General features: G+C 37.1%; 1 protein-coding gene, 1 long non-coding RNA gene and 1 pseudogene across 7 annotated transcripts in view; 2 read left to right on the plus strand and 1 right to left on the minus strand.

The window, feature by feature from the left end:
- Positions 1-668: 668 nt before the first annotated feature.
- On the plus strand, positions 669-4,909 carry LOC144543959 (putative indole-3-pyruvate monooxygenase YUCCA9 pseudogene; annotated as a pseudogene).
- A 1,081-nt stretch (positions 4,910-5,990) lies between these two features.
- Positions 5,991-16,824, minus strand: part of LOC144576354 (mediator of RNA polymerase II transcription subunit 15a-like) — a 50,171-nt gene continuing 39,337 nt past the window's right edge. For 3 of the 6 annotated variants that reach the window (XM_078326715.1, XM_078326718.1, XM_078326717.1), the window contains 11 exons: positions 13,764-13,908; positions 13,502-13,613; positions 12,922-13,024; positions 10,523-11,686; positions 10,240-10,307; positions 9,846-9,920; positions 8,157-9,521; positions 7,649-8,032; positions 7,269-7,454; positions 6,924-7,012; positions 5,991-6,425 (listed from right to left, as the gene is read on the minus strand). In XM_078326715.1, coding sequence (XP_078182841.1) covers positions 6,206-6,425; positions 6,924-7,012; positions 7,269-7,454; positions 7,649-8,032; positions 8,157-9,521; positions 9,846-9,920; positions 10,240-10,307; positions 10,523-11,686; positions 12,922-13,024; positions 13,502-13,613; positions 13,764-13,908 — 3,911 coding nt within the window. In that variant the 3' untranslated portion in view covers positions 5,991-6,205. Of the gene's footprint in view, positions 6,426-6,923; positions 7,013-7,268; positions 7,455-7,648; positions 8,033-8,156; positions 9,522-9,845; positions 9,921-10,239; positions 10,308-10,522; positions 11,687-12,921; positions 13,025-13,501; positions 13,614-13,763; positions 13,909-14,065; positions 14,211-16,824 lie in introns of those variants that run through there. The other 3 variants (XM_078326720.1, XM_078326719.1, XM_078326721.1) reach the window with 3 other exon arrangements.
- The window catches only part of LOC144543573 (uncharacterized), a 42,138-nt gene continuing 38,845 nt past the window's right edge, over positions 13,532-16,824 (plus strand). The window contains exon 1 of the long non-coding RNA XR_013508016.1: positions 13,532-13,643. This is a non-coding gene — a long non-coding RNA (uncharacterized LOC144543573). The remainder of the gene's footprint in view (positions 13,644-16,824) is intronic.

Consider the following 16,824-nt stretch of genomic DNA (forward strand, 5'->3'; position numbering starts at 1 on the left):
GTGACAAATGAATTATTTGGATTCGGTTCAGGAGATCAAAAATTCGTGATTCGGGAATAATTTGGGAATGATTTGGAAATGATTCGGAATTATCCGGATCAGAGATCTCAGTCCTTCAAGAGAGAGAGAAAATCAAAAATAAAAAATGTTATGGAAAAAATTCGCGAAAAATTTGAAAAATTCAGGAAAAATTCGTAAAATTAGCGAATAATTCGGCATTCAGTTCGGCATCACAAAAAAATCGAATTATTCAGATTTAATTCGCGAATCTTGTGACTATGATTACAACAAATGATAATGACATATGATTATACATGAATTTGGAGTTTCGACAAACTAAATTAAATGTCCAAAAGCCTTCCTAACTAACACACACACACACCCAGCCACAGATTTACTTGAAGAACCCAAATAGTTAGTGATGTTGTACAAATCACCACACAGATTGTGCTCCAGAAGAACCCAAATAGATAAAACAATGCACAAGACGGCTACCCTTATTTGAATAAGATACCACCAATTCAATACCCCGCCTCCCCAGCCACATGTAGCTAGGAATGTATCTCTCTCGCGCTCTATTTATACGATAACACTTCTCTCTCTCTCACACACACACACACGTCACACATCTCCCCTTGAAGCCAATTAGTGATACATACAATTAATCCATGGCACATTCATCCGACCTTGAAGGGCTATTCAAGCGGCGCAGCAAATGGGTGAACGGACCGTTGATCGTGGGCGCAGGTCCGTCTGGCCTGGCTGTGGCAGCCTGTCTAAGAGACTACGGTGTGCCTTTTGTCATACTCGAACGTACCGATTGCATCGCCTCTCTCTGGCAGAAACGTACCTACGACCGACTCAAACTCCACCTGCCTAAGCAATTTTGCCAATTGCCCAAAATGCCCTTCCCCTCTCATTTTCCTGAGTATCCTACCAAGTCCCAGTTCATACAGTACATGGTATCATATGCAAAACATTTTGACATAAACCCACAATTTAATGTCACCGTGCAGTGTGCAAAGTATGATGACACGTGCGGTATGTGGCGGGTACGTGCGGTAAATGGTAATAAAAATAAGCCAGTGGAGGTGGAGTATATTTGTCAGTGGTTGGTTGTTGCCACTGGAGAAAATGCAGATTGCTATGTACCAGAGATAACGGGTATGGAGGAGTTCGATGGATCGGTGATACATGCTGCGGATTACAAATCCGGAGACATGTATCAGGGAAAGCAGGTCTTGGTTGTAGGTTCTGGTAACTCTGGCATGGAAGTGTGCTTTGATTTGTGTCACCACAATGCGTACCCGACTATGGTCGTTCGAGATTCTGTAAGACCTTGCTATCAATTTTCCTTTTTCTTTAGTTCACAGATAGAAAATAGTGGATAGATTCTTAGTAGGAAATTTGTGATGAATTAACATACTTTATTGTTAAATATATATATATTTTTTTAAGTTCAAACTTGAAAATATTTTATTTTTGAATGTATTTTATACAAGTACAATAACAGTATAGTTACAAGAAATACTTCTTATGGTAAATCATTATCTTAATAGGTGCATGTACTGCCACGTGAAATTCTTGGAATATCAACCTTCGAGATGTCGGTAGCAATGATGCGGTGGTTACCTGTGCGGGCTGTCGATAAAATCTTAGTTTCTCTGGCTAGAATTCTGCTAGGAGATTTGAACAAGTATGGCATCAAGAGACCCATAATGGGGCCATTAGAGCTCAAAAACAGAGAGGGGAAGACCCCCGTTTTGGACATCGGTACACTTAGAAAGATCAAAACAGGCGAGATCAAGGTGGTCCCCGGTATTCAGAGGTTTACTTGTCGTGGGGCCCATCTCGTAGATGGTCGGGTTGTTGATGCTGATGCAGTGATTCTTGCAACTGGTTACAGAAGCAATGTTCCTTCTTGGTTGAAGGTAAGTGGAAAAAAAGTTTTTTGATTTAATTTATCTACTTTAGAAAATACATTAAATTGAATTTTTTTTTTCTTAGATGAATATTTGTGGGTTTATGCATTGATAACTATCCTCTATCAGTTAGGAATATGCATAAATTATTCCAAATTAAGATGAAACAAATGGTCCTTTAGTTAAATCATCATTAGAAATATTCAACTTCATATCTAAAAAATAAAAAAACTATATATTCAACTTTGAGATCCAATTGACTACAAAAATGGGACAGTATCCGTGGATATTGTCGGCATACCTAGGGGTGTTCAAACGGTTCGGTTTAATCGGTTTTGGACCGAACCGAATTAGTTCGGTTTAAACGGTTCGGTTATTTCAGTTTATTGGATCGTTTCGGTTGGCTTTTCAAAACCGAATTATAACTTCGGTTCGGTTCGGTTTGAAAAATTTCAAAACCGAAATAACCGAACCGACCGAACTTTCATATAATATGAATTTGATCGGAATCACCCCGGTTTATTTTTTAATACTCTAGTTTATTTCTTAATCAATTGCTTTAAATACTTGGTTTATTTCTAAATATCTTAGTTTATTTCTTAATACTCCGGTTTATTTCTTAATATACTTCGGTTTATTATAAATCAATTGTTTTAAATAAAAAAAATTTAATATATTTCGGTTTGAACTGAACAAATCGAAATAAAACTTCAGTTCGGTTGCAATGCTAATTTGGTTCGGTTCGGTTCTATTTTTAAAACCGAATTATAACTTCGGTTTGCCAAGTTTGGTTCGGTTTCAACCGAACTGAACCGATGAACACCCCTAGGCATACCCTCGCGGATAGTCACTTTTTACCCTCGCGCATACTATCTCATTCTTGTAGTTTATATGTATTTGTTTGAATAGTTGAATAGTTGTCTTTGCGAAACCCTAAGACTTGTTTTATTTTTCTTTTGCACCCAAAACCACCTTTGTTATACATGTAGACAACAGTCACAACACTAACTTGAGTAATTAATTGTCTAAAAAGAATTTGAACTAAACAATTGCAAATGGGCAATAGAACTTTTTGTGAAGAAGAGATGTTTGACAGAATATTTTACTTGATTACACATGCATTGATGCATGCATGAGGCATATAGATAAACTCTTTAGTTGTATTCACATGCATACCAAATCAACCTTGCACTATTAAATAATATTAGATTGATGGTTGGTAGTTACTGACCGTTGGGTTTACAAAAAAAAAAAAAAAAAAAAAAAAATATATATATATATATATATATATATCCATAGCCAACAACTATAACTAGAAGTTCGTTAAAAACCCATACTTTTTTAGGTGGTCAGATTTTGCGAATTTGAAAGGTTTCATTGAGAAAAAAATATCATATGTTGATATGTGTAAAAAAACACAACTACTTATTATTAATAATGAAAATATAAATAATACAATCAACAAATAATAATGTAATTAAAGTTTCTAATAAGTATTAGAAAAATATAATATTTAGGTAATAGCATTCTATACATTCCAACACAACATATTTTAACTAATTACAATTAGAAGTTTATTCATTAAACAACAATATTAGTTTAATAAATAAATATAATATTTATGAAAAATAAGAAAGATGTATGAATTCAGCAAATTAAACAATACATAAATATAATTCTTTTCAAAATTATGTCTATTCAAAACATAATTTAGAGCTCTTCCAAACAAATATGAGAAATGCAAATTTAATTATCTTATATCGTCTTAAATCTATAAACGATATATGTGTATGGTTAATTAAAATCCAATATGTACCTAATCAAATAATATTCAAATCTATTGTTTTTTAGTCAGGCGAGTTGGTTAGAATGTTACTCATTCACCCCTAAATGTGTATCCTATGCATTAAACTAAAATGAAATCTTTTGAGTTAATAAATCTCAACTATTTGGTTTTAAACGAAACCAATTCATCTCCTGCCTATAATATAGAGGGTCCTTTAATATTAGTGCGGATCTAATCTGCACAAATTTTACAACATATCGAATGGTTGAGATGCATTAACTCAACAGATTCTCCTAAATGATTATAGAGGAGTGTTCAAATGCCTCCATTTTTTGTGCCTCCACCATGCCTTCATTTTTTAAAGCTTTAATAACTCAAAATTTAAAACTTAAAAGTCAAAATAAAACCGTTAAATGTGATCTATGTTATTTTCTCCATATGCTCATAAAAAAAATATCACATTTCAATTTTTTTTTATGTAAATCAATAAGTTGAAAAATCAACGTCTAGAAATTATCTACATTAGTACGTTTTTTACAAGCTCTTGATGACAACTAAAATAAAATTGAAATATCATAATCTTTTATGAAAATATAGATAAAATGATCTAGATCATATCTAATAGTTTTATTTTAACTTTTAAATTTTAAAAAATAGAAACATGACGGAGACACACAAAAAATGAAGACATTTTAAACCCTCCACATGATTATATCATATCGTCTCCAACAACTAAGTGAGACACTTTTTGTATATTACAGGAATGCGACTTCTTTACAAAAGATGGATTTCCGAAAATGGCATTTCCAAATGGTTGGAAAGGTAAATGTGGGCTCTATTCAGTTGGGTTTACAAAGAGAGGCCTTGCTGGTGCATCTCACGATGCAATTTGTATAGCCCAAGATATCAGCCGAATATGGACAGCGGAAACAAAGCAGGATAAACATATCATTGCATGTCATAGAAGATGCACCTCTGAAACCTAGAAAAACAAATATCAAATATCAAATATTTGAGAGTATCTGTGTTCTTCCTAATCTTTGTTTTTTTTTTTTTGCGTTGATTACTGATCAGGATGCTATTTTGTTTTTACTGTAGAATGTGAGGTGTAATCTTCTGGGGAGTACTTTACTGGTTTACTTATTTATTTTTTTTCTGAAGAGAATTAACTTTAACATGTAGAGTAGATAAACATGAGTTGCATGTTTGGTAGCTCTGGTTTTGCACCTGAGCTTTAAAGCAAAAAATTTCAGTCAAGGATCTGTCTATTTTGGCGCATGTAAAAAGAAAAATAATAATAGGTTAATTTGAATGCTATATTTAATTTCCGAGCAAAGAAGATCATTACAATGACTTGTTTTTTTTTTCCAGAATTCTTTTGTTTGTGATTCCATTTATTAGTCCAAGACAATTTTTTTATGAACTCTATTAAAACAAATAACATCAACCACAGAAAATAATAAATAATTGTAGGTTAGTTATAAAGCCTAGTTCGCTAACCTATAGATAATAAACTGTCCAGCATTGTATTAACAAAAAAAAAAACATTAAATAATAAGAACAATGGAGTAGAACTAGGGTGTTCTTACTTAACTCCAAAACCTATTAGATTAGCTTGAAACAATAAATCCAAACCGTTGAAACCAATTTACTTCACGAGTGATGAATTTACATGTAAATTTTTTAGAATTTCGAATTAATTTTGTATAAAGTCAAGTGGTTAAAAAGTGTTAAAAAAATGAATGCACTAAAATTTATTTATAAACCTTCTAATTTTGACCACTTGACTTTATACTAAAATAATTCAAAAACTTGAAATATTTGCATGTAAATTCATCACTTGTGAACTAGATGGATTTCAACCGCTTAAATTTGTCGTTTAAAACCGATATAATATATTTTGAAAGCTCACCAACCACCTTGATTCTTGATATACTTCGTTTATTTGTGTGCTATAATCTTGTATTTCTAGTGCTAGTTACACTGACAAGAAATGAAGGGCATGTTCTTTGTCTGCCATTATCAGCCTCTCAAAAATATTTAATAGACTTGATTGGGCCGCTTAACACAGTAAATTTTGTGGTCAAATTGGATCTTGTATGGTTACAATACAAAATTTAAGATTCCGAAGTACATGATTCTTGATATCAATAACCTCTATTAACCATCACTATACAAATTCTTTTAGGAAATTTCTACTTGCCAGAGGCACTATCTAAGCTGTGCTGCTGTTTAAAAACCACAATCTGGGGTACTTTAAAAAGTTAACACAAACAAACTGCGCAACAATGCAAAGAAAAAGAAGCAACCATCAACATTATATATGCATCTCCTTACTCTACAGACATAATGACAACCCATCGACCCTGCTACAAAACCCATCTACCCACCAGCACCTCCTAATATATGCATCCCCTTACTCTAATAGGAAAAAAAAATCAAGAAAAGTTAAATGGTAATATCTTTTTGAGGCAGTCATATACACAAAAACATATCATCATACAATAACATACGGGTCTTCAGGGTTGACAGTCTGCCACTTGATAATTCTGGAGCTGAAGCTCCCACCCCCAAACTGAGCAGCATATTCCTGTATGACCTTCCGGGCACAGGTGTCCCATGTATGTGCAATCTCCTTCAAAGACATTGGCTGCAACAGGCCCCTAATAGAGATGTTAAACTTTGATCGAGCCCTGGTCGAGAAGTCATCTATATCTCTGTTGGATGCACCGATTTTCAAAGGATTAAAGAGATATCCACAAAATAATTTCCATTTTGGTGAGAAGAGCAGCTCATCAAGATTGACCTAATCTTTTTTAAAGGTGTGAATCATATACATTGGTACTGTACCAGAATGGTTGTATCAAACAGGTTCAGTGAAATCTCTTATCAGTTAAACACACTCAAAATATTGTCTTACTCTCAAAGCAAGAGAAATCTAACATAATAGGCCTTGAAACATGGGAAATATTGAAGTATATATGCCCCTAAAAACACATTTCTGCTAACAATCCTTGTGGAAACTTTTGCTCGACCAGAAGCAATGATATATAGACAGACAGAGTCATCAGATTTCTCTTCTCAAAGAAATAATTTACGAGGAGAGCGATGTACTAGATATTTTGTGGCCAAAAAAGATAGACAAATATGTACATGTTTCTTATCACATCTAAGAAAATTTTCTAATTTAAAAAATTCAAAAAGTGTGTTCAGACCTTTGCTCATCCAGAAGTTTGTCCAAGATGACAGGAGAGCATTTGGGATACCCAGCAGGAACAAGCAGCCTCAGAGGCAATATCGGGCTCTGAATCAAATAAGAATATAAATATTCAGTTATGCAGCCTCAGAGGCAATACGGAAAGGTTGGTGTCTCTTCTCCCTTCTTATTTGGGCTAAGGGCACCAGTGCATTTTGACTTGGATCAAATGAAAACCATCAAGGACACCAGTACAATTTGCCAAGTGGACATCAGTTGACCAAAGTTGCAAACTTTTGGCTTAAGCATTTAACCTTTGTCATCATCAATAGACAAAAAAAACTAAAAAATTAACAAGTCTAACCAGCTGGGAAGAGGTGAAGTGTGCCCGGAGCCCAGGGCTGAGCGCGATGGCCTTGTAAGTGCATTTAACAAGAATGCTTTCACCAGCTTCAGCTGTAGAGTCAGCATCCTCTTCATTCAAGGTCAGCTCTGTATCTATCAGCCTGAAGTTTATCTCACGTAACTCCTCAAGCAGTGCATGGTGCATCTACATAAGAACTCACGTTGTTATAACTTGTCAAATGCGTCACTTTTTTAAGGATGAGTTATTCTCAAGATTGAGCCATAATTCAGACCTTTAACATAGTATACCATAAAAGTGGTTATTCAAGAACAAGCCACAGTATTAGTACAACTGAAATCATAATGAGGGGGAGAGAGAATAATATTCCCATAACATACATCGCTCTTAAGCCCCTTGGTTCCGGACGTGGCAGTGGATTGCATCTCGGATGCATCTGGGCCGCTAGCCTTAAAGTTATCAGTGAAACTGACAGCGTCAAGGGATAATCCATCATTGTTGTTACTAATAAGAGGCATGGCACTGGTGTCACGCTTCATCTTCTTGGCTGGGGGTGAAGCCCCACCAGATGTTCCTGCAACCCCCTCAGGATGGACCAAGTTCTTGGCCTGGAGCCTACACTTGGTCATAGCAACCAAGTCATCCCCTATTGCTGCCCGGGATCCATTTCCTGGTGCTGACCCTGCTATCCTATCTACCATGCTCACTACCGAAGCTATGTCTTTCACTGCCGCACTTAGCTGGTTGTGAGGCATTGTTCTCATCTGCATGCACAAATTAGATCATCAGACTAACTTTGAAAATTTCTTTTAGGTAACATTGAACATAATGGTAACCAGAAAAAAAAAAAAAAAAAATTGAATGTTAAAAGGGTCAAGAAAAAGTAACCAGTCGAGCAAGCTTCTCAATTGGCTTCTCAGACTCAGGAACTTGAATTGACAGGTTAGTACCCTGGCCTGGTTCAGGACTGGTGAATTCAGCGAGCAATGGGGAAGCAGATATCCCTGGTGTACCAACAGCAAGCGATCCTGCCGGAAGCTGACCCATTTGGCCAGGCTGTGCACTATTTGTAGGTAGTGGCTGAACTACTTGGGAAGCAGCAGAGTTATGCATCAACCCAGCACCCAGCTTTGTGTCCTCTATCATGGGAGATGGGGTAGGGGATGGAGAGGGAACGAATGGAGATGCAGCAGCCTGAAGAGGGGTCCCACTTTTCAGCTGGGTTGGAGGGATAAGCCCCTGGTCAACTTGAGAAGATGGGTGGGAGATCTGAGGGGAAGATGATGATTGTATATTCTGTGGTGAAGAAATAGGTAGATTGGAACCTGGTTTAAGCTGAGAATGGTAGTAGCTGTTACGCGGGCCCATGCCAGTGTAGTGCTGTTGTAACATAGAACCAGGTTTCATGCCGGCTGCACTTTGCCGGGACTTAAGATCAGACGGGTCACTTGGCTGACCAAGTTGCTGCATCTGGTTCTGCGGTGGTTGCTGCTGCTTTTGTTGCAACGGGAGTTGCTGCTGCAACAGCTGCTGCTTCTGCTGCATTAAACGGTGCTGCATTTGACGTTGTTGAATCTGTTGCTGGGACGGCATCATTCGCTGCTGTGGCTGAATCTGTTGCTCCTGGTGTTGCTGTTGTGGCTTGAGAACCTGTGCAGAACTCATGTTCGTTTGCATCCCGCCCATGGTGACAGTGTGTGACATGTTGCTTGAGCCTATAGCAGCACCAGAACCAACCATCTGGGGAGGGTTCATGGCGTTCTGCATGGAGGAGCCCATAGCTCCCTGCTGTAAAGATCCAAATCCAGTGCCGTTGGCCTGATGCTGATCCGACTGCAATGTACTCTGAATGCCCTGCGGCATAGAATTTGGCATGCCCATGTTATTTGACTGAGGCATGGCACTGGGGTTCAGTTGCTGCTGGAGCTGGTTCTGGCTATCCATCTGTTGTGGTTGATGCTGCTGTGGCAGTTGCTGAGACTGCAACCCAGGTTGTGATTGTTGGAGACCGGGGTAATGAGGTTGGTCAGAAGGAGCCCCAGCCTGGGGTTGTTGCTGAGGTGCCTTCTTGTGATTCTGGAGAATACTCTGGATCTGCTTTTCGTAAAGAGATAACTTGTCTTTCAAGCCAATCTGCATGCTGTGCTTGCCAAGCTGCAGCACTGCCATCATGCGCTCCAGAACCATCTTAAAGTGCTTCATTTTCTCAATCTGCTCCCCACCTCTAGCATTTGGAGCTACTATACTATCCAGCTGCACCACAGACAAAAAGAGAGAGAAATTGGTTACTAGCCGTGCCTAGTCATTCTGCAGTCCGACAGATAAAAACTCGATACCAAACCAGTTACTCTTCACACCATTATTGGGCCAACCTACTGTCAGTAGTGAATTGGGCTTTATTGAGGAACCAAAAAAAAAATCAGGTCCAAAGACTTCTGAAAAAACAAAAAAGAGTACACAACAAGTTCTTCCTAATTCAGTACCAAAATAGCCAGGTTAACTACCAGTATGAGTTGGTGTATAAGAGGCCCAGAGACAATTTAGTACAATAAATCAAAATAATTGGAAAAAGCATACTTGACTAAGCTTCATTGAAAGCTTCTGATGGATCTCTCTCAGATCGGCAAAGTAAGTATCCTTCAGATATTTTAACTACATAGAAGGAACAGACGAAAAATATACCAAATTTCATTAGAGCACAAAAGCAAATCTTCAAAATGCAAAACGAGGCATAAGAAGCACCCAAACAAGTCTAGTATTGACATAGGATTTTACATCCATCATATTAGTGATCAGATCAATACCAGTAAAACTGACTAGTTCTGATACATACAAACCTACAAGTTCAATTATCCCGAACAATAAATTTGCTTTAGATGTTTGAAACATGATTCATAAAGAAAAGGTGCTCATAAATGACAATTTAAGATTATAGCCAATTCAACCAAACAGATTAAAGTAAAATAAGTACCCTTTGGTACATCTCCTCCTGCCAATCTCCCGGATTCCCTGTCTGAGCTGTGGAATCCATTGATGCAGCTGAAGATGAAAAAAAAGAACAATTAGTCAGCAATTCTAGAAGAGGATACCAAATTGAAATACTAACCATGATCAATTGGTCTGAGCAACCCTATTTTGTTAAAACCTAGAGAAACTATCCATAAATGGGTTATTATCCTTGTGAACTAGAAAGTTCAAATACGAACCATGATCACATCTAAAAATGAAATATAATAAAGGGGTGCACAGCTTACGGCTGGAAGCAACATCCTGGTGTACTCTCTGTTGTTGCTGTGGTTGTTGCTGTTGTGGGATGAACTGCTGTTGCTGCTGCCTCTGTGGATCAATTGCATTGCCATTCTGTGTTTGGAGAAGAGCTGAGGATCCCTGCATCCGCTGCTGTGACATTTGCATCTCCCTCTGCTGCATCAAGCTCGGCTGTTGCTGTTGGGGCAATTGTTGCTGCTGTGACTGGAGCTGGGACAGCAGATTCTGTTGTTGCTGCGGTTGTTGTTGCTGCTGCTGCTGCTGCTGTTGTTGCAGCAGTCCTGCCTGCCTTTGCATTTGCAACTGCCTCTGCATGTTATTCATGTTGCCTACACCCCCGCTTCCCAGCAATTGATTTTGTTGTTGGCCAAGCATCATCTGCTGGTTCAGCATCTGGTTCTGCTGCATCTGATTCGGTTGCAACTGGTTCTGCTGCATTTGATTCTGCTGCATCTGGCTCTGCTGCATCTGGCTCTGTTGCATCTGATTTTGCTGCATTTGCAACCGCTGCTGCTGTAAGTCAGTCACATTATTTGTCTGTTGCATAGACATGGTGGGATTCTGCATGGTGGACTGCGGCTGTTGCCGCATGAGTGGCTGCTGTTGAAATGACCCACCTTGGCCCACTGGCTGTTGCTGGACTGAGTTCAGCTGACTCTGCTGCATCCCACCTGTTGGCGCTGCTGACATCATCCCAGATCCTCCTGAAAGTGCTGAAGACATCGGCATCTGGGTCTGCTGCAACAGACTCTGCTGCTGCTGCTGCTGCTGCTGCTGCTGTTGCTGTTGCTGTTGCAGCTTGTGGCGCATCACTAGCTGCTGTTGGTGATACAGCATTTGATTTTGTGGCGTGAGCTGTTGCGGCTGTTGCCGTCTCTGGGTGTTTGAATACATATCCGTAGTGAGGGAGCCAGTGGGCCCAGTAGTTCCAGTAGGTCCTGACATGGGGTTGCTGTTGCTTATGGATGGCCCTGACATTGGGGTGATGGTTGCCCCACTAGGTCCGCCAGGGCCAGCTGTGGGCATGTTGGGCGAACCCTGTAAGAGTGGTTGCTGTTGCCTTGAAGCAGGAGGTTGGTTCATTACTTGTGGCATGCCCCCAAGAGATTGGCCAGGGTTCGAGCTTGGCTGCTGCGATGTCATCCCCACACCTGTTTCATAATTTAAACGGCAAGGAAGTCGATTATAAATAACAAATTAACAATACAAACTTATCACCTAAAGGTAGCTCTTAAAAGGTTGTTCAAATCACATCACTGACTGTGACCTGATTAATATTATCCCGTGTCCGTTTACCATTATATGCATTTGTCAGTAGAGAAACAGTTCCAGTATTTTCACAATAATAGATTTAATCAAGCCTCTCCAAGGGAACCTTTAAGTGTGCTTTGGGATTGTAGTTGTATTTCATTTGCTTTCTTTACTTCTTATACCATCTACTTTAGCATCTTTTTATCTACTTCTATGCCTGGTGGAAATTAATGCATGTTCACTACCCATTAAAATTTGCAGTTATAAAGATCATATGATTTCTACAAAGCATTACAATTCAATACAAATCCCTAAAAGGCATCTATCTGCTAACTCAAAAGGGAAATAAAAGCTGCAGACATATTTTCTAATATTATATATGTTGATGAAACAATGATACCAACAAAGAAAAGAAACTTGGTAACTGCAAATACAAGCAATCTCACAATTTTTGACCCTTTAAAATGCTAAGAAAATATCTTTAAGTTGTCAAAAAGTTAATGTGATACAACAAGCTTTTCAATTATTTACTTGTACAACCCATCTTATAAGAGAAGGGGTCCAATTACGACTCTCTTTTTTGACATATCATCACAGCACCTTCTTTACAATTAGTAATTCAAATTTCAAGTTCCTGACCAGTTGATTTTTTCTTACGAGTATTTGGTAAAAAAAAAATCCATTTCATACAAGATCAAGAGGACAAAAAAATAAATGCATGGAACTGGTTGCAACCTGCTGTAGATTTTTCAACACCTTGACCTTGTAAAATGATCTCATGCATTTAGTTATGTGTATGCATTGCTCATGACAAAGAACCAGATCAACAGTTAAATTTAATCATTTGGAACTTTGAAAATTAAATCATTATTGCAACCAAATTTTTTAACATGAAGTGTCAACAGAAATTTTGTAAGTGGACTCAACATATATAATATGCACAAACAAGTATATGCTGAAAAAAGTGATTATCTAAATTATGTATTCAAAGCCACAATACTTGACTTTTTAGCAATAATTTGCTTGATGCCAGTAATTCAATAAACATATTTTGTATCACCCATCTGCTCATTTCAAATGTTACAGAACAAACAAGTTAATAGGAAGTACATTTACTCATAAAACAAGTTAATACCTGGGTCCATCCGATTTTGGTTGGGAAGGGAAGGATTTAATCCAGGCTGCGTCTTATTTTCCATGGATAGCATTTTTAGAGAAATTTTTCTAAGATAATCAGGCTGAGAGAAAACCACAAAAATAGAGAGAAAGATATTAGACATCAGTTCCAATTAAACTAATGATGATACACAAACTACTAGATCAGTTCCAACACAATAAATTTTCAATTTATATGTTATTGGTTAATTTTAACTTCTAAATTATTTTCTGCACATAGTTGTCATGATTTCTTATTATTCAAATCGTAAAAACCAAGATCCTAGTTTTCACTTCTCTAGAGTTAGGTGTCACAGCCATACGTTAGATGTCAATTTCTTACAAAAAGGCTAAACGTCTTCAATAGATGCAACTTAGGTATAGCAACTTAAAGTCTTCAAGTGTAATTAGGGTAAAAAATTCACAAAACAACAGTAGTCAATATCAACAGATACTACCTTTATATAATAATACTCGGACATCCCGCCTCCTTATACAATGTTTAAAGGATTATAAAATGATTAACAACAAAATAACTAGTAAATAGTAACAGAATATACCTGACTAGTAGCAGCACTGTAGATCTTTTCCTCAAAACGAACTGCAATTTTTTGAAGCTCATTTATTCCCTCTGGTACTGGCACAGGAAGATGTCTCTTTAATGTGTCCATTCTAAAATCACAAAACCATTTAATCAACTAGGTAACAGACTCATATTGGTTTTGGGGGCATTACTCCTTGCTTATTTACAGGTCCCAATCAAAAACTTCTTCAAAATTGAATTAAAAATCGTAGAGAAAGGATGGATGAAAATAATCTCACATTTTGTTGACGATTCTTTGTCGAGCTTCCGGCTGCAGTTGCGATCGCCAATCAGGGTTAGCGTTCGAATCGGGTCCAACACCAGAACTCGGGCCCGTAGCACCGCCGCTTTGGGGAGCGTTCCAATTAGAGTCCATAGTCGCTCCTGTACGAAAACCAATGAAAGTCAGAGTCGTCGGGGGGTTCTAGAAAGAGGCCAGATACGGAGCGAGGGGGTGGCCCGTTGAGGCTCAGCTCAGACCACCCCTATTAGCAGCGTTTAGGTTTTGGGCGAAAGAATGGTAGAACTGAAAGAGACTCACCTTCGATTTATTGCCGACTCTTCCTTCTAGTTTGTTTGCGTTGGACTTCTATTCTTAAGGAAGTATGCGATTGAAGGAAATACCGGGTCTTTTAGTGTAATTTTCAACAAACCTACCTTTTTTGGGGTATATATGCTTGATGTCCGAATGAGTGATTTACAGATTGTAAAATATTCTCTTTAGATTAACTTCCAGCCGCCTAGTGCAGGAAGCAGTATTATTGGATTTTGAGATTCGTGCCAAGTTAAAAGGAACGGTCCAGATCTGATAATTCTGAAAGATTCTCTATTACGGTACCGGGGAGGATCTGATTCCTATAATTGGGGGTGGTAGTGTATTGAAAACGTGCCGGACTGGACGGGTATGGGTCAAACCCGCATAGGCAGGGGTTGGCACGGGTTTATTTTCAAAAATCCTTACCTGGTCCGGCTCAACTCCGGGTAGCACGGGTCCGCAGATTGGTTCGGGCGGGTACGGATCCGGTCTAATCCGGATCGGGTTTTTTTTTTCTTTTTCCTTTTTTTTTTCTTTTTAAACAAATAAAATATAAATCAAAATTTATTTGACATGATTGCATATTTGAAATCAATAATTTTTGTTATAATAAAATATAAATCAAAATTACAAATTATTTTAAAACAATGTCGTTTAAATCAATTGTTTTAAAATAATAAAATATAAATAAATAATTTCTTAAACCAATTACTTTAAAAAAATATGAATTATTTAAAAATAAAAAACATTTTTTTTTAAAAAAAATTGAGTTTTCAGGTGGGGGTAGGCGGGTATGGATAGGCGGATAGGTGGTTCGAACGGGGGGTTCAGTGGGTAGGCGGTCCGATCCGGATGGATACGGGTTTGGCACGGTCCGGGTGGATACGAGTTTGGCACGGTCCAGGTTATCACGGGTTTTTTTTTCCAAAAAACTGATCTCGGTCCGTTTTAACCCCTATTTGGGTTACCCGTGTACCCGTTCCAAACCCGGCCAAAGATATGGTCCGGTCGGATAAGGACCACAGGCGGTCCAGTCCAAATCCGATCCGGGTGGGCTATTTCAATACACTAGGGGGTGGGATGCGAGGAAATAAATATGTTGTTATTGCAATTGAATAACATGTTCCTGTTATTTTGATCCCGACCATTCAATTTTCTTAAGATTCATGTCTGAAAAGGATTCTTAGTTTAGATTCGCGCATGAAAAACTGTCATTGAAAATTGGGAGAACATGCTATACCAGTGTTGTAAATAACGGTATGTGGTCGTCAGACAGACAGGGTATGAGGTCGATTAATTGGAATTAAGCGGATAATTTTACGTTTTTATTAAATTTATGTATAATATATCATAATTTATTAAAAATAATTTATTTAACTCATTAAACTTATCAAATAAACTTAATTTAACTTTGTTCCACTATTATAACATGACACTACATTTATTTTTTCTTAATGCATACTCACTTTACATGTGTAAGTAACACATTTATTTAATAAAAAAAATTCAAGAATTAAAAATTTTCAAATATTAATAACATATTATTTGAAAAAAAAAATGAAACATTCCAACATAAAATCACTAAATTTAGTTTACGATAACAACTTAGTTTCATAAATGAATATGTCGTACTAATTAAAAAAAATACATCAGTAATTAGTAAGAAAAATATATGGTATATAAATAACAGAGGAATTAATCAATTTCAAAGTAAGTAAGAAATATATATATATATATATAGAGTGTGACTAATATGCATTCGGTAGCACTTCGGCCGAAGTGCTACCAATTCATTTTTTGATTTTTAAAATTCAAATGATCGATCCAAACCGTTAGATGTCATCTCCATATTAAAATGTGCTTGGAGACCAAATTTTATATTTTTTGGAATTTTGTTTACTATTTATTAAGCCACTTTGAAAATCGCTGATCTAACGGTGGCTTACCAAACAGTAAAAATCAGAAGTTACCGTTGGATCAGCGATTTTCAAAGTGGCTTAATAAATAGTAAAGAAATTCCAAAAAAATGTAAAATTTGGTCTCCAAGCACATTTTAATATGGAGATGACATCTAACGGTTTGGATCGATCATTTGGACTTTAAAAATCGGAAAATGAATCGGTAGCACTTCGGGTGAAGTGCTACCGAATGCATATTAGTCACACTATATATATGTATATATATAGAGTTAGGCTGGGGTGCTATGGATAGCATAGTGGCCTCTATGCTACGGCTCAATATTTGAGTTTTCAAAATCAAAACGGTCGATCTGAACCGTTCATCTTATTCTCCATATTAATATCTGCTTGGAGACCAAATTTTACATTTTTCTGAATTTTTTTACTATTTATTAAGTATTTTACAAAATTGTTGATCCAACGGTGGCTGCACAAAACAGTAAAACCGTTGGATTAGCGATTTTCAAAGTGGCTTAATAAATAGTAAAAAAATTCAGAAAATTATAAAATTTGGTCTCCAAGCATATATTAATATGGAGAATAAGATGAACGGTTCGGATCGACCGTTTCGATTTTGAAAACTCAAATATTGAGCCGTAGCATAGAGGCCACTATGCTATCCATAGCACCCCAGCCTAACTCTATATATATATATAAGATATTGAATGTATGTCCAACTACAAATAAAACTACAATACATGATTTATAACACTTATTATCACACACTATCACAGAAAAAAGTCTGGTAACGTATGGTTTCTTAATTTTACAATATCTAGTCTGGTAGCACTGAAAGATATCATACAT

This window comes from Carex rostrata, chromosome 25, assembly GCF_964058835.1.
Source record: "Carex rostrata chromosome 25, lpCarRost1.2, whole genome shotgun sequence".
Classification (NCBI taxonomy): Eukaryota; Viridiplantae; Streptophyta; class Magnoliopsida; order Poales; family Cyperaceae; genus Carex; species Carex rostrata.